The following is a 24,193-nucleotide window of genomic DNA, read 5'->3' as shown; positions in this document are numbered from 1 at the left end:
CTTTAAAAAGACTACAGGGAATGCGTTGATAATATAGCATTCCAAAAAAATCACATCATTTCATCGTGGAATAAAAGCCAATTGTCAATTAATTGAGCTCAAATGTTGTCAGTTTAATGTTTGACGTGAGTTCAGCTAGGTTTTTGTTTTCTTTTTTTCAAGGTCTTTTTTAGTGTAGGACAACTCTTGTGGTCGTATTTGGAATAATGGAATATATTACACTGGTCATCAATTTCAGTTTTTTTGGTTATTTTTATTTTGGGCTGATCTCAAATTTACCCTTGTTTCTTTCTCTAGCACATCAGATTTTTATAATAATAATAATAGTATGTAATATCCTACGTATTTCATATTTAGTAATATTTATGGAAATTAAGGGTTATGTTCAGGAGTATTTTTTCTGAAATAGCTAGAAAAATGCATAATGAAATTTGTATTGCGTAATGTTCTATAGGGTCAAACTGGGGGAAAAAAATCTCTAAATCCTAATGGGTTGGAAAAAATGTCAGGTTTCTGGGCACATTAAGTCATTTCTGATTAAATGTTTGCTGTTGACCAGTGTTATTGAGCACCTTCGTGTTAAGCTGGTATCACATACTTAAGGGCTCGGCGATCGCATCTCCAGATTAATCATCTAATTGCTCTGCACTAAATAAGTCATTCAGTCAAAATAAAACTATACACCCGAGATGTCTTTTTTGCCAGAAAAGTCATGTTTGGAAACATTTCCAACAGCCCAAGACTAAATTAAATGTGACCCTTGTGGAATTTTTTTTTTTTTTTTGTCCGCATTAAAAAGCCTGCTTGTCGTGAGCAAGTTTACCTCATGCCATGAAGTCAGCCGTCTGTGGTCGGCAGCGAAAAACTGGCCAGCAAGGTCAAGAGCAGATTATTTGTTTAAAGATTTGGATTCATTTGGAATGAAATAGTCCAACAAAACCAAATTACATGAGCAGAAAAGTGCTCCGTCTTGGCTTGAAACGTACAAATGTAGACAAGATTTTAGAGCACCTAAAAGTAGGTCTACGTTGTGGCGCAGGTGTTCTAACAATTTGGGTAGATTTGATCGAAGTGCAGATGGACAGATTCTGACCTCATTATATCTTAAAAATATTTAAATATTGCCCCCCAACCATTGTAATAGTTTTGCTATCGTGATTGACTCCAATGTGTTCCACCGTCTGTACAAATTTTGTTACATCACAACAAAACCGTACTGCTCGGAGGAAACGTCATTTTGGAGGGGGATGCTGGTGGCTCCACGACAACCCTGTTTATTTTGATTCAGCCGTCGGGGGAAGCGAGCCCGCGAATGGTTCCCTAGCGCTTTCATGTGCGACCATGCGGCCTGCCCGACGCAGTTGGGCCTTCTCTGTTATGAGCAGAGCGTAAACAAAGCATTAAGTCATCGTAAATCACGGCCCAATGGACGAGGGCGGCGGAGATGGCAGCTCAAGCAGCTCCTCCGCTCCTCCTTCGGTCCCAATGTGTAAGATGATTATTCAAATTGCTGCCCAATTAAGATAATGCTAAATGACTTTCCCCGTCTCCCACTTTGATGTGCGAGGGGGATTTTTCTGCACTCTCCAGTGGAGGGAGCGGCGGCTTGAAAGGAGCGAGGGAGGCCGGGCAGGAAGACAATTGCCCTGAGCTCAGAGCTTTGATGTCGGGAGCGTTGCGTGTACATTTGATTGGAAACGTGCCTGATTGCTTTTGTGAGATTCATTTTCGACAAAGCCTCATTTCCAAAAGTGAACGCTACATCTCATTTGCTGCACCATGCAGACGACGTGAACTTTTGGCTGAACGAGTCGAGGTTGTGCGTGCTGCGTTTGCACTCTTGGTGAACTCATCTGGGCCCTGAATGCTGAAATATTGTTGTTAGTTTTTTTTGTCTTCGTCTTGTGGTGCATCTCGTTTCCACATCCAATCAGTGGAACTGGATCTGTTTCCTACCGTGTATGGCAAGCGGCACAACACCTGTTGGGATTTTTTTTTTTTTTTTTAATCCACCTGAAGGCCTTTTCCTATGAATTTGGATTGGATGACCAGTTTAACATCTTCTTAAATTAAAATATGTATTCTATGTATTCTACTTCCTGCTTAAGGATCATGGTAAATTTCGGCCTACTCTCTTAATGCTTCACTCACCGATTAGATTCAACATACTGTTGCCAATGTGTGACTTTTCTTGATGTTGTGTTTCAGAGATGGTGAATTTTTGTATTTTGTATATAATTTCAAACTAAATGATTGTGGGAACACCTGACTGAATTTTATTAAAGAAATGGAGGGGGGGGAATAGCAGGACATGACAGTTTGGCAGCACAGCAACATGCTTACATGAGAGTGCAGCTTTTTTTTCCGAGAGGTCAATCTCGTAAATAAAATCCTCTTTCAATGTGGGATTTTTCTCTTTGACGAACATTAGCGCTCAGCTCAGCCACGCACTGTTCATCGAGACTCCTTTTGTCTCATAGTTCACGTATTTGCCCGACTGGTCTCTGTAAACACAATGGTAAAGAAACATCAGAGGGCCTGTGCACCGGGGATGTTTACATGAGCTGAGAGCCTGGAGATGGAACAGAGATACCAGTGGCGATCTGCGGAGGGTCGGGGGGGGGGGCTCTGAAAACACCATCTGGCCACCTCACACCTGCACGCCTCATGAGAAGTGAAGTTCATGTTATGCTCTTTGAAAGCAAGATACTCACATGCACATTTGTAACATTAAGTGATTTTGTGTTCTGTAGGCAGACCTTTGATGAATTTGATTATGAGAAGGAACATTTTCAAATTTAGCCTTATTTTCGGTCAATTTGGCGTCTTTTGTGTTCCCCTTTTTAATGTTCGTTATCGTACAAATGCTCGTTACAATGCAATCAAGCAAAAATATATATACAACTAAATATGTTAACTGGCCGTCGGATGGGAAGATTTTCATCTGTGTGTGGGGGGGGGGGTCAAAGGTCACATTGTCCATTGACCCAAGATGACAAGTGATATTTGAGAGTGACTCAAAGGCCACTGCTGCATAAAACAAACTTTTTATCAGAGAATAACAAAAGCTTTGCAGGATGTAGTCCGAGCCAGAGTTATATCGCACACGTTTGCTTGAAAACACACACACACACACTATTGTCAGGAGTGCACATAGTTCAGAAGCATGTTGTTACGATTAAAATGCTAAGCGTCACTATCGATCTGCTATCAGATAGATGAAGAACAGCTGAGTAAGATCGCAACTCGCTATGATGCCTGCTCAAGTTTCCCGATTCAAACGATATCAGGTCAATACACACTGTCGGTTATCAGATGGGAATATGAGGATAGAAATTCTAATATTGTGAAAACATTTTTATTCTGTGGTACCGCTTCACTTTCACAAGGGAAACAACCCGAGTGGGTTTTCCCCATCAGGCACCTTGAATGCAGTTTTTCTTTTCATCTATAAGCCACATGTAATCATGTGAAACTGAAAACTAAATACTTTTTTTTACATGACATGATATTTTGTAGCAATATTGGTAAAGAAATTCCAACCCATGTCAACACCTCGCTAAATACGATGCGATTCGGGCTGCAACAGAAAAAAAGAAATTCTGAAAAGATGCAATCGTTTGAAAAATATCCAGGTAACGTATTGAATCGTCTTTTAATGGAGAAATATATCCGAGAGGGAAATTGCACATTTATAATATCGACCGGATAAATTGAAATGTACGGAAAATGATCATAAAAAATTTGCATCATACCCTGTCAAACTGAGCCCTACCATATTAAATGGAATCAGAATCGTTCCAACTGGAACCGCAACGAATCGTTCCATCGAATCGTCACACTCCATGTTATTCAATATTATCGGAAAGGATGCAATACTAGATGAGCAAATACATATAATACAAATAAATACTAGAGGATGTGATGCCATGTGGCCGGAGAGGATACATGGCTATCTGGCCGAATAGCTAGAATCCAAATAAATACGATACCGATAGGAAACAACACAACTAGATGATGAAGATACGATACAACCGCACAAGGTAGGATAACACGCAACGATATCGACAAATTATCTGTTGTCAATACACCAGTGAATAATAAATTTAGTGGGTGTCGTCAGCGTCTGCCTCATTCTTTCTCATTCAACAACCACAAACTGTCATGTGACTTTCCGAATTCAAGCGAAGAGCCGCTGGAGTGGGAAATAATTGAAGAGTTCGTCTGTTGTAGACATCACACACTTCAAGAAGGGGATGGGAGGGGGGGGGGGGATTTTGTAATTGGCGTAGTGGTGCAAGAGGCTGCTACTGCCAGTAACTTATTGGCACTGACATTTGTCAAGGCATTTAGATGACTTTTCCTGTGTCCACACACACACAGACACACACACACACACACACAGAGGTTTTTATCCCTGCATTGTCTTGTTTCTATTTGGAGCAAAAGCAACATTCTGCTGTGTGTCGTCCAATCCATCACTGTCGGACTTGTCAGCTGGATGTGACACTCCGGTCTCCTCCCTGAAGGGACAAGCGGACTGCAGAGGTGACTCGGGTCACTTCCACACACCTTCGCCACCTCTTGCTTAACTCAATGCCAACGCCTCCCCAGGCCCCAAAGAGTTTCAGCGACTAAAATTCCGTCATGTATGAGCTTCTTTTTCCAGTAATAAAAGTCGATGATATTGTCTTTTAGTTCCTCATACAGTGCAATTAATTTACATGAGCAAAGTCATAGTTTTATAAATATGTTTTACTTGATTTCTTATATTGTGATTATTATTTTAATGTAATACTCAAATTGCTTAAAATTGTGGCATTTTCATTAGCTTAGAGCTTTTTCTAAATATACAAAATGAATAATGAAAGTGTGACATGGATCCAGAGAATATATTTTCACTTTTTGAATTAAACTAATTTATAGGGCTGCACCTGTGTATATGTCTCACTGCATAGCTGAAAATGCAAAGAAATCATCCTTTGTGAGAAAAAAACAGCCAAATTTCGCAGTAGCAAAATTTAAAACATTTTATTGAATTGCCCAACTTAAAATGTCAAAGTGTGTTGCCTTGAAATTTTTAGTTCAGTGAAATTTATTTACATGTGTATATATTTATTTATGACTGTGTATGTGCCTCTTCTTTTTATTTTGTCTGAATGTTTTCAAATATTTTTGTCAATGTTTTCCTAGCCTTCAAACAAGAGGAGATTCCCCTTCCTCCTCCTCCCCCCACCCAGTCCGGACCTGCCCTCCTCGAAAGACACAGACAACTGCAGCTGGGGCTCAAATGGCCGTCGGGTTTTTAAAGTGGCCCTCTCATGCATGTCACGCATGCACTTTAAGTTTGCTCCCAACAAATCAGAACGTGCACGGCCACTGCATGTCAGCTGTGTTATTGACATATACAAATTGATTGAGTCCCAAGTCGTTTTTCACTTTTGAGAAAACAAAAGAAAACACAAAGTTCTATTTGATTTCATCGGCTGGTATTATTATTATTTTTTTATTATTCATTGTTGATTTCTGTTTTGGGGATTCTTTGTCAATTTGTGCATGCATTAAAATCCTCACATGCACTCTGTAAAATATAATAATAATAATTTGTATTTTTTGCCCCAAAACAGTAATTTTATGTTGGAACACATCTCAAATTACTGACATTTATATTGCTCAATAGAGCAAGATGGGCTTCAATACGAGGGACAACAATTTTATCAATGCTTAATTCTTATGAAATGCAGGGGGAAAAAATTACAACAAAACTAAAAACACTTGTTTGTGCTAACTAAAATTATTATTGCCATATACATACATAAATTACAGTGATAGTGAATCTAAATATGACATTAGGAGGTTTTCCATGATTTCTAATGTATTGAGCTGCACCTGTATCACGGTGTGAACAATGGCGCAAAAAATAAAATTAGCAACCGATAAGGTTGATGCACGTTCACGTCTCATTTCATTACACTCATAAACTCCACTTTTTAACATTGTTTCCGCTCATCGCCGATTACAAGACCGGAGTAGAATTATGTGTAACGTCTTGTGTTTCAGGGACAAGTGTGTGCTGCAGCTCGTAACCTTCCCCTGCTTTGAGCCGCGGCGCGCTCACAATTGGCATCTACGGCCTCTTTCGGATTGGAAGCAGATGCGGAGAGCTCGGCTGCCGCGCTGCACACGTTGACCCGCAGCTAAAACATTTTCCACAGGGCCGGGCGGGTCATGCAGGTGCAACGCACGCACGCACGCACTGCAAACCCCCCGACGAGATTGCAAAATTGACGCATAGCGAAGGCGGTGAGTCCTCCAACCGGACTGCAAGTGTACGACAGACAGCACGTGCAGTTGCAGCGCCGACTCTCCAATTGCTTCATCCGTCATCTTTCAAAGTGGCTGTAGTGCTAATGACGTGTGTAAAGTTTTACCTCCTCACTTGTGGTCGTGCATCAGCTGACAATAAGTCATAATAGACGGCAGGGGGCTCATCTGTAGTCAACCATATTTCTGGCAGGCGCAATTACAGTTTTTGTCTTTGAAAGAAAAAAAAAAACGAATTCTTCAATTCTGCACATTGAAGTCATGAAAATTATATTAATATTTGTAATTAATGTTTATTAAACTGAAATTTGAATATACTATTGAATATACGTGACAACGTGAACATAACATACGGCATTCATCACATATTGTTATTTTTTTATGCAATAATTCCTAATTCGTTAGACCACTAACATTTTTTTAGTTCCAGATACCAAATAACATTCGAATTAGATGCATTTTGTTTCTTTTTGCAAATAATATAATTGTATTATGTTAAATTTTTACCTATCTCAATGAATTATTTAGTCATTTCTAATACCAGAAAGTCCACAACACATATTTCATTTTTTTCTTTACTGTACCACGTGATATATTTCAAAACAAAATTAATGTTTTTAAACGCCTTACCTGTATTTTATTTTCTATTTATAATTCCCACACGCATTTCTTAAAAGTTTATAAAAAATAAAAGGCTTTTGTCTTCTCGTTGCAGTGTGAGAAATCGGTGCCTTTTCTGGAATGTGGCGGAACATTACGAGAGGGGGGGTCGGGGGAAAAATGGGGTCCACAGATGCCTCGGACCCCCCTAAGATGGACAAACTGGAGACCTCCATTTAAATGGATGCCGTCAGCGAAGCCCAAAATGTGTTTGAAGCGAGGTCTCACGTAAGCAAGCATTGTCAAAGTCTTCTTTTTGGGGGTCCTGCCGTCACGCTCATCTTTGAGCCCCACACAGTCTCGTGCATGAAAAACGATTCCAGCACGCTGATTGGATTTTGATTCCTTCCTGACCTGGAAGTGTTCCGTGAGCGCGTGCCATCAATCTTTGGACGAACACGACGCTTGTTGTTTGGTAGTTTTGGGGGGGCAAACGAGCGATGGCGTCTTGATTACAATTGTTCATTTGGCACCTTTTTTTTTTTTTTTTTATGTGTTGCTTTGATTGATCCTTTCCTGTCATTAAGGATTCAAGTGCGCATGGATGGTTGTTGTGATAACTAAACAATGACGCGATTAAGCGTTTGGGTCATGTGCAGTTTTCCTAAAAGGACAAAAAGAAATATTTCAATTATAGTTTCATCTTTAGAAAAAAATTGGAATTATCACCGTCGCCACAAAAATCAAATGAAAATGAAATGGGGGGGGGGGGGGGTTTCCCGCGAGAACGCGCTTATTATTAATATTGAGCCTATTCGCATTATTAGTATTAGTATATTGGTCAAAATGATGTCAACGCGCATTTTGCCGCATTGGCAAGCATCTATTACACGCTTCTTTAAAAAACTGCATCCTATATCCAATTTGATTGATATTTTATTTGTCACTATTACCGCATTTGTGAAACTGTTGTTAGATCATTATACTGTTAAAAAAAGAATAAAGAAAAGCGTCTTTTTACAACTGTTTTGAGCTTTTTGTGATCAAGCTGTCCCATATTAGAAAGCAACTAATAAATCCTTTTTGTTTTTTTAAAGCAGCCTTTTACTGCTCTTCTTAAGCGATTGTGTATCAAATGTGACATTTTGCACATGGTGCCAGCCGGCATTAGTTGTCATACAAAACGTCTTTTATTCATTATACGAATTGTACCGTTATTTTTTTCACATGATGTTAATTAATTCTTTGCACGATTATAATTTTCATTTCTATTTTGATCTCTACTTCATAGAATATTGGGGAGGGGGGGGTGAGGTCATAAATCTCTGCCGCTATCGGTAAAATATCACCAGTCTTGTATTGAAAGCGTGTAAGAAAACAGTCTTTTAAAAACGTCTTAAATTCACATAAAATGACCGTTTATTAAACAAACAAGCAAAATCCTTCCCAAAAAATAAAATAAAAATACTTATCAACATGTGAAGAATCTTTCAAATAGTATACGGCAATATACACGTTCCTTCAGTCACTTTTATAATGGAACACTTTTTTTTTTTTTCTTTTTCGCTTAAGTCAGTTTAGGAAACACTGTCGTGTGTGTGTGCGAGTGTGAGGGGGATGTTAGTGTGTGCGTGTGTGTGCATGTGTGCACGCGTGTGTGTGTTTGGTCCATAATATCCTGGCTACAGTTTGGAAATAAATTACTATATGCAAGTTACACGTTCATTGAAAAAGAAGACATTTTTACCGTAAAAAGCACAAAAAAATAGAGACTTACGTGTTATTTGTGGTAACACTGTTTAGAAACATCAAGTCTTTTTGTTTGTGTTCTTTCTCATATTAGTCCATTTTTTGTGAGGATGAATCGGGAAGGGGATTTAGGGGACTGGACCGCGGAGGTTGTTTTTATACCTACAGTATCAGAACTTGCTGCAGTCATATACAAAAGCTCCCGAAGTGCGATAGATGGACTGGCTGGGCGGGAAGGACATCTGGCAGCTGTTATTCCCGTTCACCGGCGAGTTATTCAAGCCGATTCGCTGCGACTCGAACATTTCGCGCACCGAGTGAAAATTCTGCTGCTGCGCCGCAGCGGCGGCCGCCGCCGGGTAGGCGGCGCCCAAGTGGCCCAGGTCCCCAGCCTGGTTGAGGTACCATGAGGTCAGCCTGCCCTGGTGGGCGTGCGGGTGGCCCTCCTGGCCCGAGTTGAGGCCGCCGTGGCCCAGAGAGGACGAGGTGGTGGTGACCGAGTAGTCTGGGAGCGTCTCGTCCTGCACGGTGGTGCTGGGGGCGGCCAGGTGGCTCGCCCGCTCCCCGGCGTACAAGCTCATTGCCTGCATGTTGCAATGGTAGGTGGCGTTGGAGGTAGTGGAGATGGAGTTCTGGTTGCACGGGGAGCTGTACGCCGAGGTCTGACTCGGGGAGTAGCTGAGCGACAACGACGGGGCGATACCTGTCCTTGAGGGGGGCAGCTCTGTTCCCCCTTGCGGGGACCCCCGGAGGGAGGTCATGATATTGTCCACGCTGAAGCCCTGCGCCGAAGCCTGGCCGTGGTGTTGGTGTTGATGGTGGTGGTGTTGCTGCTCCGCGGTCTCCATGCCCACCATGGAGCGGTTGGACGGGATGCTGCTGTGCGGGCTCCCGCTGGACATGCTGCTGCTGTCCGGGCTCTCGATTTTGGGCACGGCGCTCAAAGACGGCGAGTTGGCCTGTGGGGGCGTCACGGTGCCGTTCTCCGTTTTAATATCCTGGATTCGGACTGGTTGCGTGCCGGCTTGCTCCTGGTCCCGGGATTGTGGTTGCTGCTGCTGCTGTTGCTGCTGTCGAGGCGGCGCGTCCTTCTGTAGCCGGTCCTCTTTCTCCTTGAGCACGTCCTTCTTCTTGAAGCGCCGTCGCCTGCGCAAGAAGCTGCCGTTCTCGAACATGTTGTACGAGTCCGGATCCAGGGTCCAGTAACTGCCCTTGCCGGGTTTCTTGTCGTCGCGTGGCACTTTGACGAAACACTCGTTGAGAGACAAATTGTGGCGGATGCTGTTCTGCCAGCCTTGCTTGTTGTCTCGATAGAAAGGGAACCGCTCCATGATGAACTGGTAAATCCCGTTCAGGGTCACCTTCTTGTCGGGTGAGTTCTGGATGGCCATGGTGATGAGCGCGATGTAGCTGTACGGAGGTTTCACCATATCCTTGGGCTGAGGCTGAGGAGTGTACGGTCCGTACGCGCGCGCCATGCCGGCCGGGTACTGATCGTGCGCGGCGTGGGTATACATGTTCATGGGCGCAGGCATGCCCGTGTATCCCCCACCGGCCGCGGCTCGGTAGTAGCCCGGGTCGCCGCTGATGTACGGCACGACGCCCAGCGAGTTCGGGCTTGAGACGGAGTAGCGCGCCTGCATGGCTTCGGCTCCTCCAGAAAAAGTTGGATTCCTGTGCGCCAAAAAACTGATCACGGCTCCCTTTTTAACAATAAAACAAATGTAAAGGGGGAAAAAAGAAACGTTTGGGTATTTTTTAAGCCGTCCCCATCGCAGAGCGTTTGGAAAAGTTCTGGACTTTGGACATCTGTCACCACGCAGAACTTTTGCGCAGTTAAATTCTTTCCTCCTTTTTGCTGCCAGTGAAGCTCCTCCTTGCTCAGGGCCACCGGCATCCAATAAGAAGTGTTGTAGGGGCGCACCGGGGGAGGAGGGGGGGGGGGGGGCACATCAGGCCCACGTCGAGTCACAACAACCCGATGAGGGAAGAGTGAGTTATCCTCCAAATGCGTAAATATCACCCAAATATGTCATATTGTCAACACATTTCATTCGGTTGTCGCTCTTCTTTCATTTTAATTTTTTACAAAAGCAGATGGCTGCTGTTGGAAAGGAAACATCAAAATCCGGATTGGGTTCATTAAGGGACAAAATGAAAAACCAAATTTGGGAATTCAGGTGTGAAGATTTCTTCAGGGATGCAGGCCCAGAGCCAAATGGCGTTTGGTCATCTCAATTTGAGTCCAATGATCAATTGGGGGGCTTCTCTTATTCAGAACACACAATTTGATGCTTTTGAGACTGTTATGAGAGAATCCTCAAGGTTTGCAATGTGTGAGAGTAAAATAATAGAAAGAAATAAAAACGACAAGAGTGAGCCCATCAAACAGGCCTCCAATGCACAGCGTGAAATTATTCACGGTGACCGGCGAGGCAAAGTTACACTCGTGATATGAGTGTGTAAGTCTTCGCACGTCGTCTTAATTAAAATGTCCGTGCAGTGCTCGGGCGGTTTCTCCTTACATGGACCCGGGCATGAACTTTTTCCACCGCCTCGGGGCTGTTTGCACGCGCAGCCCACGATGGGCCTTTTCCTTAATACTAGCGCCTGCCCACCCAGGCCCTCTTAAATCCCACGCAATTGCGGCTATTCAGCGTAGTTAACCTTTTTTTTGTTGTTTGTAATGGATATATAAATATGAATGATTTTAAATAGAACATGCGCAGGCTGTGCGTAAATGGTTACATATTCCGTCGCAATTCAAGTGAGGACAATTCATTATTCACATTTATTTAATAAATAAATAAATATTAAATAAATAAATAAATATTTAATAAATAAATGTACACACACGCACACACACACACACTATGGATTTTTTTTTAACAGGAATTGAATGTGGCAATACGTTGGGTTGGCATACTCAGGGTGTGAGGAGTACAATCTTAAATTCAGTGTATTAAATTGAAAAAGAAAAGGCAAGTGGAGGTTAAGTCATGGATTTGATTGTGGCTCTCTCTAGCGGACAGCAAAGGAAAAGCTGAACAAAATCTACACGGGCCAGGAATTCGGCGGTATTTGGGGCTGGATTGGGTGTGACTTGTCGGGTCGTGGTAGATGACACGTAAGAATGTTTATTTGTAAACAGTATTTTAATGTTGGTCGTTGAAGTGGTACTTGGAGTTGTTTTTAGGTGGTGGTGTAATATTTCAAAAATGAGAACCACTATTGTATATACGTATATATTTTTTTTTCACCCATGAATCATTTCCATCATTGCCGATTGAAATTTGATAGGGATTAAAGATATTTTAAAAATGACATGTAAATGTGCTAATATCACACGTGAACAATGCGTCCTATCTTAACTAAATCGTCAAATAGGTTTTTACGCACTTATGAGACGCTGCTGCTATCTAGTGGGAAACTAGAGTATTACTACCATGTGTTCCACGTCAGAGGATGGAGGGAGGCTTTCTCCAATAAGTGACTCGGCAGCAGGTGAACAAACGGAAAGTTCTGGCATGATCTTACCTTTTGATTGATGTCTCATCCATCCAGAATGTGACACATTGCGCTCACGAAGCAAGTTTGGAAAAGCTCCAATGTCATTCAGTCCTTGAAAGGCTCCTGGATAGAATGTACATCTGTCGTTAAAAACCAACATGGTGACAATTACGTAGACAATATATGCCTTTTATATTAAAAAACAAAAAACAAAAGAGCAGTTCAAATTTTAAAATACTGAAAATAAAAAGTTAAGTAAGCTAATTAATTTTTTTGTGGCCCAAAAAGGCATGAACAAAAATGATGCTGATATTTATAAAAACAAGTCTTAAAGACAACACAAATCATTTCGAAAGAAGTTACCACCATTAATGTGACCCGTACAACTCTATTGAGAAAAAAATCTTTACGAGAGGGCAAGTGAAAATAAACTGAGATGGTGTTGCACAAGTGTGCACACCCTAATAATACTGTACTCTGTTCAGAAATAACGAATCAGATTGAATCTCATGAAAAGGGCCAGTGTTTTGTGATTGCTTACACGAGAGAAGCACTAGAGGGTAGCAGAGTCACAAAACTCAGAGGGGCAGCAAAGTCCAGGACGGTGACTTGAGTATTTTGATTCGAAACTTGAACTTCAAATAAAATTATATTCTGTTTAAAAAGGTAACCTACCGATAAGAAATAAGAAAATAAAGTTATCGTAAAAATAGATCATGTGCCGTAGATTGTTGAATGTCATTTTGTTCACGTTTAACAAGTGAAAATTATCAGGACACAACCAATCACACAAGCAGGCTGCAGTTATGTGAAAATAAATTCCAACCCGATAAATTTTTAGAGTTTGACTACTAATAATGGAAACAACAACAAACAGTTTAGATAATACATTCCTTTATTGGTCATTTCCGGCATTATTAAGTGCAACGAATATACAAGTGCATCTGAATAAATGATGTACTATTAAAGTTAATAACTTTCACGAGTTCAATTCAAAGTAAACGTAATTTATGATACAGATTCATCCCTCAAATACCAACTTTTCATAATTTACTACCTAATATCCATATCAAAAATCATTTTCAATTTCCTGAGATGATGGATTTGCCGTTTTAGTTCAAATTATACAAAGCAAAATCATGAACACGTTTTCACGTTTGGAATCGAACGACTGAAATAAATGACATTCCTCACGATACTGACAATGGTGTTCCCCTTTTTATTTTTATTTTTATGTCCAGTATTTGATTTGGTCGTGTCCCTCTTCACATGACACAAGGCTTCACGTCCTGATAGGCGCTCTGATGATGGTGCAGCTGATGAGGATGAGAATGGTGATGATGATGATGATAATAAGACGCTCCAGTGCCCGGATGCAGAGGGGACATCCCGTTGAGGCTTAAAACCAAATCCTTCCTCTCGCACATTGCACTAGAGTGGCTGGAGTACCGAGAGAGTCCAGCTGCAAACACCACAAAGCAAAATTAATCGCAAGAAATTCATGTTCATTATTGGGATCACCTAAAACCGTGATGTTATAGGTATATAAACTGTACATTTAGTGCTCTGTATTGTCGCGGTATAGGATTTGAATGTAATCATTTTAAAATTATATTTTGTTGGATATGAACGGATTAAATTTATAAATGAAATTATATTATTAGAAAATTAACAGATAATTTAAATGCGACACCATCTAGAAATTGCGTCATGTTCGATCTCCGTTTTGAGAATGTTGTTGGGATATGTTGTGGACATTTATATGCTGCTGTTTAACATACATATAACTGTGAATTATATTAATTAATGTATACGTCACTTATTTATGCCTGGTGTAAATTTAAATGTGCTTTACATTTATTATGATTAAATGCAAACGGTTAAAAGAATTAAATTAGATGGAAAAAATGACTGAAGGTAAATATATTTCTATTTGATTTCTAAAATTGCGAACGCCTGCAAACAATTTTAGTTCTTCAAGACGAAGGTAAAAACAACTCATGCTGAATTGATTTACATTAGGCCTAATTATCTTCAAAGCGCAAAGAAAGCTTAACAATAACCTACAAATAATTTCCCAACTATTATGTCAAAAATATTTCTCAAATTGCTTCGTGCAAAAATAACCCAAGTTCGGTCAGAAATTGGAGCTACACGCTACTTATTGGGTCCATTTGACCCAACTTGGGTTGTTTGAGTACATAACTAAAAATGGGTTAAATTTATCCATGTAGCGGGTCAGTTCTTTTTTTTATTTTATTAACATTTTTGTGCGGTATGTAATAATACAATGACGCATAAAACAAGAGTTACCTGGAATGTCGGCAGAATCTCGTCCGTTATGATGCAGATAACTTTGATCCAGAGAGTAAGACCCCATCCCGTGCGCGTGCAAAGCACCGTGCGCACCGGTGCCGTTACTGGAAGCCTGCTGTTTAAGATACGGTACCGCAGATGAGCTCCAGTGGGGGAGCGCGTTGCCATAAGGGCTCTGACAGTCCAGGGAAGCCACCACGGCTGGAGAGGACTGCAGCGAGCTGCCGCCGCTGTCCGGGCAGATGGAGTAGTCCGCGCTGGGGGTCGCGGACATGTATGACGAGCCAGAGCCGGCGGACACATGATGCCCTCCTGGCACCCCATCAAAGCCCCCATGAGGCATGGAGTTGAAGTCTAAATTGTAGCCGTTGTGGCACACTAAGGGACCCGACGCGGCCTGGAAATCGAACCCGATGCCATTCATCATCCTGTACGTGGGCTTTAACGTTTGGCATTTCCTACGGAAGCCGCGAGGTCTGCGTCGGAAGGAGCCTTCCTCAAACATGAACTCACTGCCCGGGTCGATGGTCCAATAGTGGCCCTTACCGGGCCTGCCAAGGCCTTTGGGCAGCTTGATGAAGCATTCGTTGAGCGACAGGTTGTGTCGGACAGAGTTCTTCCATCCCTGGTAGGAGCCTCGGAAAAAAGTGAAGCGCGCCCGCAGGAACTGGTAGATCTCGCTTAGGGTGAGCCGCTTGCTGGGCGAGCTCTGGATGGCCATGACGATGAGGGCGATGTACGAGTAGGGGGGCTTCTCGGGGCGCCTCAAACCCGAGTTGCCGCGCTTGACTTTGGCCGATGCGTCGTGCGTGCTCGACGCGGGGATGGAGCGCACCACGCTTGAGTCCAAATGGCCGTGCAGGGGACTCTTGGTCGTCATCGTATTTTTATTTTTTTTCCTAATCACCCACCGTTAGTTAAAAGCATTGAAAAACGCCGTCAGCCTCGCCTCCTCTTCCTCGCCTCGGTCCATTGCAAAGACCAGCAAAGCCCCTGGACTTTGCTCCAACACCCAGGCGACCACCTAGCTATCACTTCTCCAAATCTGCCTCTGCCCCTCTAACCCTTCGTAAGCCCTCCAAGAAATCCTCTGGAACTCAGCTCCCTCCCATCTGGACAAAATCCAGACTAGAAGCCGGACACTGTGGAGTGGAAGACAACCCCACGAACCCTCCCTCCCTGCCCCAACACAAACACTCCCCTCTATGAAGCCCCTTCATTTTTAAGTGCACGCTAAATGATGACAAACAATTTTAAACAAGATTCTCTGACCTCGCATTTTAGCTTTGTCATGCAATGAGACGTGCAGACCCCAGTAGTGCTGCTCTTCTACTCAGTGTTTTGGACTAATAAGAAAGCGTTTCCCATCACATAGTTTGCCCACCCTTGAGATATGCATTCACGTGTACTGCAATTGTGATTTATTAACCCCTATAGCAGAAATGAGATAAAACTCCGTGTTTTGGTCAATTTGTCAGTTAGCAGGATCATTTGTGTTTAATTAATTTAACATGAACTACTTTCACAAACTCTCTCAACACGTCACCACGCAATGGGATATGGGCTAAACCAAGTTTGAAGCAGACAATAAAAATATATATTTTTAATTATCTGCACAAAAGGCTCACCTTCAAAAAAGACAATTCAAAGACGGCAGAAAATGAACAGTAAACCAACTAAAGTGCAAGAACTCATTTACTACCCCCCCCCCCCCCACACACACACACACACGAACTCATTCATAATTATAACAATTGAAGTCTCGCAAGTCATTCAATTTCCTACATATCACCCCAAATCTGGAAAAAAAAACAAAAAAACAATCAGCCTATTCACGATAGAGGGCAGACCTGGTAAGGACAAGTCTAAGTGCAACTAAGCCCTATCTGCCATCTAGTTGTGAATAGTAATATTCCAATGTCTTGGGTTTGTAACTTTTTTTTTTTTTTTTTGGACTGATCAATGGGGCACTCCAAACCAAGCCTATACCGTACGGCTGTGACGTCACAGCACACCGTAGAACATATACCTAGGTATATAGGCGGAAGCTTTCTCAGGATACACCACGTGACCACTTCCTGCGCGTGCGTCAAAATGCACTTAACATTCAATGCAATGTGTGGAGGTACATAATCACAGAAAAATGATTTCATCTGATCCAACATGAATAAGATGAAATCTTATTGCAATATGCACTATTGCTGCAGTGGACGGGACCTACAAGTTGTTACAAGGGCCGTCGAGTGCAATTAAGTGTTGCGCAATGTTATCATGGAAACAAATAAAACAAACTTGTCATTATGTCAAAAAGATTGTAATGAAGAAAGAGTTTTTACATGCTATTATATTAGTTTATAATATATCATTTACAGCCCACACACAGACATTATCTTTGGGATCAGTTTGACCCTGTTCACTGTTAATGTCGGCATAAATATTTTCTTGCTCTATTTCATGATTTTCTTAATGAGTGGGGCCACTCGGGATTTACTCATTCATAAAACGTTCATACGTTTTCAATCCTGTGCACTTTTCCAATTAATCTCATCCCGAGGGCTTTTTTTAAGATGTATAAAATACTGATATTTCGTTTTGGGAGATATTGAGGACCCATTCGACATTTTTATAATTTTATTTTGAAACAGCTTTAGGGCCCTATAACCTAGTAGTGCAACAACCACTGATAGTTCATATACGTACCCCCGAATAAAGAATTTATCAATAAATCACCAACAGCCCACACAGATTTTTTTTTATTTATTTAAAAGAAGATATAAATTGTAACAAAAATGCTCAACTATGACCAAATATTAAACAAGCAAGAAAATAAACAGGTTAGGACATAAACCCCCAAAAAATTAAATAAAATCTGTCAGATATTCAACTAATGTTTGGTCAAATTGCATTTTCACAACAATTACAACAAATGTCTTTCTCTCGATGCCAGCGTCGTAATGATAGGCAAAACAAATTTAGTGCTTTTCCACTAGATGGCAGAGAGCACAGGTTAACCTGTGCATTCACCTGTTGCCAGTCATACAACATAATTTGAGCTCTGCTAAACAAACTAAAATAAATAAATACGCGAGTTCATTAGACATCTTCCTTAAGTTGATTTTTTTTTTCCTGTGCTTAGTAAACTTTGGGAAACACTGCAAGGTCACAAAGTCTGAAAGCGATGCCCGCAGCTTGGCGCATGCGCAAATCTAAGGTCCATATGGCCACTTGGCTGAAGGTAAAGCGGCGATGTAGGTGGATTGAAAGGCGACGTCATGACGACGGCGTAGCCTTCGACGTGGTTCGAGACTCGTCTAAACGGGGTGCTGAGGATGCTGTCTATCGTGAAGGAACTTGTGAACTTTTCGGGGGTGCTCGGCGACGCATCCTCGGAGCTCCTCTGCTCCTCCGCCGCCTTGTGTTTGCTGAGATGGATGCTGATGCGCTTTCGCCTCCGCCTGAACACGCCGTCGGCGAACGTGTACTCGCTGTGCGGGTTGAGCATCCAGAAGTTGTCCTTCCCCCACGGTCGGGACGGGTCCCGGAGCACTTTGTGGAAGCAGTCGTTGAGCGACAGGTTGTGACGCACAGAGTTCCTCCAGCCCGTGTAGCTCCCGCGGAAGAAGGGGAACTTGTTCATGAGATACTCGTTGATTTCAGCCAAGGTGAGGCGTCCGCGTGGTGAATCCCGGATGGCCATGGCGATGAGGGCGATGTAGGAGAACGGTGGTTTGGGTCTGCGTGTGTACGGCTTGGATTTGCCGGCTTGAGGGCTGTGCGCCGCGCAGTCTCCATCCGAGCATAACTCTTCACACTCCCTCGGTTCTGCCGGCCTGGTGGTGGTGTCATCGAGGTTCATGTTGTGGTGGTTCCCGTACAAAACCCCAAGCTTCATGTTCTTTTAATTCTTGAGCTACTCGGCTCTCTGTACTTAAGTGAAATCCCCGCGCGTAAAAGTGCGCAAATTGCTTCCAATGGTTGTACCTATGCGACGCCTGTGCTCACCTACAACCTGTTTGAGCAACACTTTATAGTTTACCTCCGCGACAACCCCAAAGGGGCGGGGCTTGTGATTCCTTCAAGCGGCGTTTCCCATCCTTTGACTCAAGGCACATAGAAAAAAAAATCTCACGGAAGAATAGCAAAACAAAATGTCACAAATGCACAGGTTAATTATGTCCCGTCTAGCATCAAGTGCAAGAACATTACATTTACCTGTCACAATAAGTCACTGAAGTAGATGAACGTGCCTTCAGGCAATAAATCTTCAGACCAAATAAGCAAAATTGCACAATTTCCCACGGCACTCCTGATCTCTTTCGTGTGCCCGTCACAGCTTTATTCTGTACAGTAAATATATTTTTACTCTCCAGTAGTGTTCATTTGATCAGCCATTCAATCTCAGTTTTGATCTCTTCAAAGCTGTATAGTCTTTTTATGGAAAATAAACACTTTACAACACTCTCCAAAAACTTCTGCACACTTGCCACTCCTTTTTTTAGTAGTATAGTTTCACTTATTGCGAATGCATTTTTTCTGTCCGTCTTTAGCGCCAGGTCATGTCGACAGGTGTTATGCAAAGTCATAAAAACTTATCCCTTATGACTTGATGACCAGCCATTAAACTAATCACTCACTGTGATGTCAGCATTTTTGAAAAAGCTCTTGAGGCTTTGAACCTTGAAAGTACTTGAATTATGGAAACGCCTGTACCTTGACTCTACAAACACTTTAATAGGTAAAGCCACAAAGTAAGTGGCTGTTTTGAGTAAGCACATCATTCACAAATGCAAAAATACTTTTAGACAATTATCAATGTGCAGTCAGGTCTATGTTGAGTGAAGCACAACTTGGAGTTAGGCAAGTTGGAGCAGCATTTACAGTGAAGCCAGCGCTTCTGCTCAACACTCCAAACTTTAAACACTAGATATCCGGCCGGCAAGACGACCAATGTCAGCACTGACTCACAAGAAGCCTCACAAACATAAACTGTCCCCGGATGTACTCTGGCTGCCTAAGGATGCAACTTCCAACAAAGAATAGCAATTATTATTTATTTTTTTAGGCTACCACAGCAACAACAACAACAAAAATGCATTAGTTTGCTTGTCATGTAAAAAAAAAAAAAAAAAAAACAAAAAAAAAAACGAGATTGATACTGCCATCTACTGTAGTGGATGTGCAATTACAGTTTACTTCAGTTCAGCCAAAAAAAATCCCATTTAAAAGTACTATTTGACAGCTAATCAAAAGAATGGGAAACCTTCAGATTGCACCCATAAGTAATTGTTTATTTTTACTTTTTTTTAATTTATTTCTATAGACGTGACCCATCGGAATTTAGGGAACGCTATAAAGTCGAACTTATTTCCCTCAAAAGCAATATACAACGCAATACTAGCTTGGCAAAAGTGCCAAAGCCCCCACATAAACATTGAAATATACTTTGCACGATAGATGAAGCCAGGCTCTTTGTAATTATACAGAAAAGCATTTAAATGTCACCAAGCATTTGAGTCATGTAAACCGTTGCAGCAGATTCCACACGGCGTCTAAAAATAACTCCGTAAAGATGTCCGCCTACGTACGTGTGCGGCGCAGTTAGCATAAGTCCCGCTCGAGGGTTCTGCCTGTGTACACAAACAAAAAGCTCAGTGCGTGTGAGGCGGCCGTTAGTCGGCGGGGGTCAGGATGATTTCCAGATGATTAGGCCTCTCAAAGCATAAACAGTAGCCTCGGCATCCACAATGCCTTCTCGGGATCAAATTCAAAACACAATTTGATGGTAATTTGAAAAGCTCCATGTTACTATTTTTCATCGGCCTTTAATGCCGACTTTGCACAAACGTGTCATCATGAGACAGCTTGAAATGTAGTTGGGCTCAACTTTTTCCAGTTGCCGTTTCCAAACGTGCACTCGCACATACTGTACACAAACGCATTACATTAAATGCTCTGGATTCAGTTCGAACAAATTTTGCAAGCTCAGCGGTCGCACCATCCCTGTAATATTCTGCCATCTATTCCGAGACGAACGAGTTGAGAAACTGGCTTTGGGATTGGGGACTTTTTTTATTTCGGTCTTTGACGTACTTGTACTGACCAACAGATAAGACAAAAATTAAATAAAGGGTTCTTAAAACTATGTGCTAGAGATAAAATAAAATGAGGAAGAGTTCGGAATCTGTAAAAAAAAAAAAAATCATCTGCACTGTAGGCGTGTCAGGGACAAACTGCGGAGCCACAAACCTTTTAACATCTTAACAACAGCGAGAAAAGAGATTAACATCTTAATCAGACAATCACCACAAAGAACAAAATGGCGACCCACCCAAATGAGGATTCACAACTATTTCACTCAAAGCTTCCGAATGCGTCAAATTTTAAATGCTTCTCGGGAACTTTTGCCTTTAAGCTGCAACTTTTTTTTTTTTTTTTTTTTTTTTTTTAAAAACAGCTTTCCTATATTGTCACAATGGTTGATTTGAAAGGTTTGTATGGAATTTGGATTTTGACAATCACGCAAATGAATGTTTTGTTCCAGATGAGTCAACGCGGCAGTTGTGTATACAAAATAATCTGCCAGCCATATCTGCAAGGACAATGGTTGCGTGAGGCCATGGTTGGCTGCCCCTCGCATGCTTACCCAAGGCGTGCGTCGCTCCAAAGGCGACATAAGGGTGCTCGACGACGTTGCTCGAGGGCAACGGCGCTGAACAACTACCATCATAGCAGTTGTTCAAGAACAGATGCTGCATGACAGTTTTATTTGATCTCCTTGTATTTTGATTTGACAAAGTCATTCATATGTATGAGAATGACATTTAGGGAGCTCAAAAGAGGAAGAATGGAAGGAAAAATGATTAAAAAGTAACTTTAGTAAAAAGTATTTTTTTCTAAGGGGGGGGGGGGTGGGGGGGTTGGTTCAACAATACCCTGCCTGATCCTACACACGTGAATGTCTGCTGTATGATTTCTAGTCAGGTCAATATTTTTTTTTTTTTAAGTTTCTAATCACCTTTTTATTTACATAGTCAAGCAGCAATAATGAGTTCATCTTAAAAAAGAAACTAACGTCAAAGCTGTCAGCAGCGGTGCTTAACCTTTCCCCAAAAAGCATGCTCGACTTGTTTTGCACGCCTTTGGGCATCTTATGAGAACCGATGGAAAATATTACAAGTTTTACTCATGGTGTCTCCCCCCCCACACCCACACACACACCTTCAGTTATGATCGTGCAGAGCTAATGTTATGATACTCCGTCTCCAGGGTTTGGAAAGCTTCTTCTCAACTAATTATGATGCAAGGGGTGGAAAAAAAGACTATTGTAGAACTGATGACAAAAGAGGAATACCCTTAGGGGAGGAAGTTATTTATGAAATGTTTGCTTAGCTCTCAGCGCCCGCACAGGTTTAACAACGCGCACATCTCCAACGTGTTGGATGATAATCACAGGGCAAACACAGTCTTGTCCTAAAGATTTCATGTAGCACGTCCCTCTGGATTCAAAAGTGTGTGTTTGCTTGCCGTTATTTGTTACCGTAGTTACCGGAGCTTTCTTTCAGGATTGAATCGTCGTGTAAACACTCCAGGGCCAAATCAAATGTGTTAAAGAACTGAGCGGCAACTATTTCGGTGTGCTTTGGTCCTTGATTAAAAAAGTCTTTGCTGGGAATCGTAGCGTAACATGGGAGACTTGAGTCTAAATTAATTTGGGATTCCAACCTACAGTACATCTCCATTGAAATCCTTTGTGCTTAAATCAATGCAATGTCTGTTTCTTATTTCTTGCTCTCTGGCACATTCCATAAACATCTCGCTGGTGGTCTGCGAGTGAGTGAGTGTGCGCATGGGGGTGCGTTTGAAGAAGGGGAGGGGGGGAAAGGAGAAAGCCAAGCTATTGATGGCAAAAACTCTGGCTGCGGCCCAACTCAATCTGACAGCTCAGCTCAATGATATTTATTTTCAAGCCACGTGCTTCCAATCCTGATCCCTTCTTGCAGGTGGACCACGATGCCGAGAAGCAGCAGTATAGCTCTGGCGGGTGCGCTTATATAATGCCCAATCAATGTGTACGCATTTAAAGTAGGACGAATGCTACTTCCTTGTACTCAAAGCACATCAGAAGAGGTTTTTAGGTAATCAGACTGACGTTCAGAAACCATTAACATTACTATCTACATACCTCTGTGAAATTAGGAACACTGCCAGGGCTACACTGTTATAAAAAAAAAAAAATAACGTGCATGTTTTGGGGGGCCTAAAACAGTCTAGGTTGGAAAAACTTCAAAAGCTGAATTCCCGACATGTATGGCAACAATGTTAGCGCAAAAAAAAGCTAGCAATTTGTTTTGATTCACTTCATTAGGTTGGTGTTCTATAAAAGACACAAGCACTCCATAAACTTAATATCTTAACTTCATTTACAAACTTAATATTGGCAATTGAACAGACCAGGCATTCTAACAGAATGAATAACTCAAATAGAAAAAGTACAAAGTCGGAAGAAACCAAGAGCTTCATCATTTTATAATAACTGCCAATTAATACTAGTGACCAAAATTGCCTTTGTCTCGTTCACAATAGCGGAAAATGCATTTTCGGTCACGTCGCGCAGACGACACGTCCACGCTGGCGCCATTTAATGGAATGCCGCTCGTCCAGATGTCACTCAGGAGCATTCATTTGTGTAATAGGCCCCGACAGACAGACAGAGACAGACAAGTGTCATAGTTCGTCTTTGTAGCATGTGTCAGAATCACCCACAGGGCTTTCCCACCCCACGTTAAACTATCAACAAAGTCTACATGTCACACAGAATGTTAATAGGCGTCGTGATAACTGCTCTCGACGCTAAGGTGAAGGACGCACTACATGTTTAGACATCAGAAATATCCTGAAAAGAAAGACTCATAAAAAGCTATGCACTCAAGAAATACATGGGGGGGGGGGGGGGACCCCCCTCGTATATCGCCGTGTGTGGCACATCTACAACAAGCGGAATGTCAACTGCACTTGAAATGTGATCCTCATCTCTCGGAAGTCGTCACTTTTGGAGATCTGAGGGAGATTTACTCGCTCGCAGCCCGCCTTGCGTCAAGTTGTAAAACTCAGTCTCGTAATGGTATTTCTTCGCAGGCGTCGATGCCTTAGGGGCATAGCAACCGCGAGTTGTTTTTGCGCCGGGTTGGCGTCGAGCGTTTGCATAATCGAGGGCTAACCTGGGCCGTGCGGTGTTAAAGAGTTCAGAGGCTTGCGAAAACACATTCACACAAACAGCCAGCAGTCGTTCTGTGCCAGTTAAGGTGCGTGAGAGCCTGGGCCCCACCCCGTTTCATGACTCATTCCTCATCTAACCAGTGACATCTGATAAAGGCGCATTAAACAGTTGTCTATATAAACATTCCTGATTATTAGAGGTGAACACGAGAGGTTGTGTACGAGCCAAGTCGATGTGTGATTCATGTGGGGGAGGAAGGCTGCGACGCCATGACAGAATTTCATAAGCTGATACACAACCGGTCTACAGACAGGTCCGAAAGAATTTGTTAGGGGACAATGCTGGGCAATCTTAGATTTGTTTAGATTAGGAAACATATAATCTTAAAGCCAGAAATGGAAGAAATATTCCCAGTGTAAACATGTCGGATGAAAAGAACAAAGAAGCACCTAATGGCAACATCAAATAAATATGATT

The 24,193-nt window shown here is 42.2% G+C and overlaps 3 protein-coding genes and 1 long non-coding RNA gene across 5 annotated transcripts in view; all 4 read right to left on the bottom strand.

Moving 5' to 3' along the window:
• The window catches only part of LOC148387202 (uncharacterized), an 84,611-nt gene that overhangs the window by 51,845 nt on the left and 8,573 nt on the right, over positions 1-24,193 (bottom strand). Inside the window, exons 2-3 of one of the 2 annotated variants that reach the window (XR_015862608.1) lie at positions 12,211-12,306; positions 6,432-6,536 (exon numbers count right to left, since the gene is read on the bottom strand). This is a non-coding gene — a long non-coding RNA (uncharacterized LOC148387202). The remainder of the gene's footprint in view (positions 1-6,431; positions 6,537-12,210; positions 12,307-24,193) is intronic. The other variant, XR_015862609.1, reaches the window with a different exon arrangement.
• Positions 8,321-10,464, bottom strand: foxc1a (forkhead box C1a). The gene has a single exon (XM_088397387.1). It carries the CDS (start codon positions 10,314-10,316, stop codon positions 8,844-8,846), a length of 1,473 nt encoding a protein of 490 aa, XP_088253513.1. The 5' UTR covers positions 10,317-10,464; the 3' UTR covers positions 8,321-8,843.
• Positions 13,061-15,646, bottom strand: foxf2a (forkhead box F2a). Its single transcript, XM_088396345.1, has 2 exons — positions 14,497-15,646; positions 13,061-13,645 (listed from the first exon to the last, which is right to left on the bottom strand). Exons 1-2 carry the CDS (start codon positions 15,377-15,379, stop codon positions 13,449-13,451), a joined length of 1,080 nt encoding a protein of 359 aa, XP_088252471.1. The 5' UTR covers positions 15,380-15,646; the 3' UTR covers positions 13,061-13,448.
• Positions 17,242-18,520, bottom strand: foxq1a (forkhead box Q1a). The gene has a single exon (XM_088397209.1). The coding sequence runs from the start codon at positions 18,389-18,391 to the stop codon at positions 17,660-17,662; it is 732 nt and encodes a 243-aa protein (XP_088253335.1). The 5' UTR covers positions 18,392-18,520; the 3' UTR covers positions 17,242-17,659.

Source organism: Syngnathus floridae, chromosome 14, assembly GCF_059516105.1.
Source record: "Syngnathus floridae isolate MCC-2025c chromosome 14, RoL_Sflo_1.0, whole genome shotgun sequence".
In the NCBI taxonomy this organism is placed as follows: domain Eukaryota; kingdom Metazoa; phylum Chordata; class Actinopteri; order Syngnathiformes; family Syngnathidae; genus Syngnathus; species Syngnathus floridae.
This window is presented reverse-complemented; position numbering and strand designations above follow the sequence as displayed.

What these genes read in the sequence shown, in the direction of transcription:
- foxf2a (XM_088396345.1), bottom strand. Translation starts at nt 15,379, where the DNA reads ATGACGACCAAGAGTCCCCTGCACGGCCATTTGGACTCAAGCGTGGTG. An exon ending in AGATTCTGCCGACATTCCAG is followed by an intron (nt 13,646 to 14,496) that starts GTAACTCTTGTT and finishes TGGTGTTTGCAG; the next exon opens with CTGGACTCTCTCGGTACTCC.
- foxq1a (XM_088397209.1), bottom strand. Translation starts at nt 18,391, where the DNA reads ATGAAGCTTGGGGTTTTGTACGGGAACCACCACAACATGAACCTCGAT.
- foxc1a (XM_088397387.1), bottom strand. Translation starts at nt 10,316, where the DNA reads ATGCAGGCGCGCTACTCCGTCTCAAGCCCGAACTCGCTGGGCGTCGTG.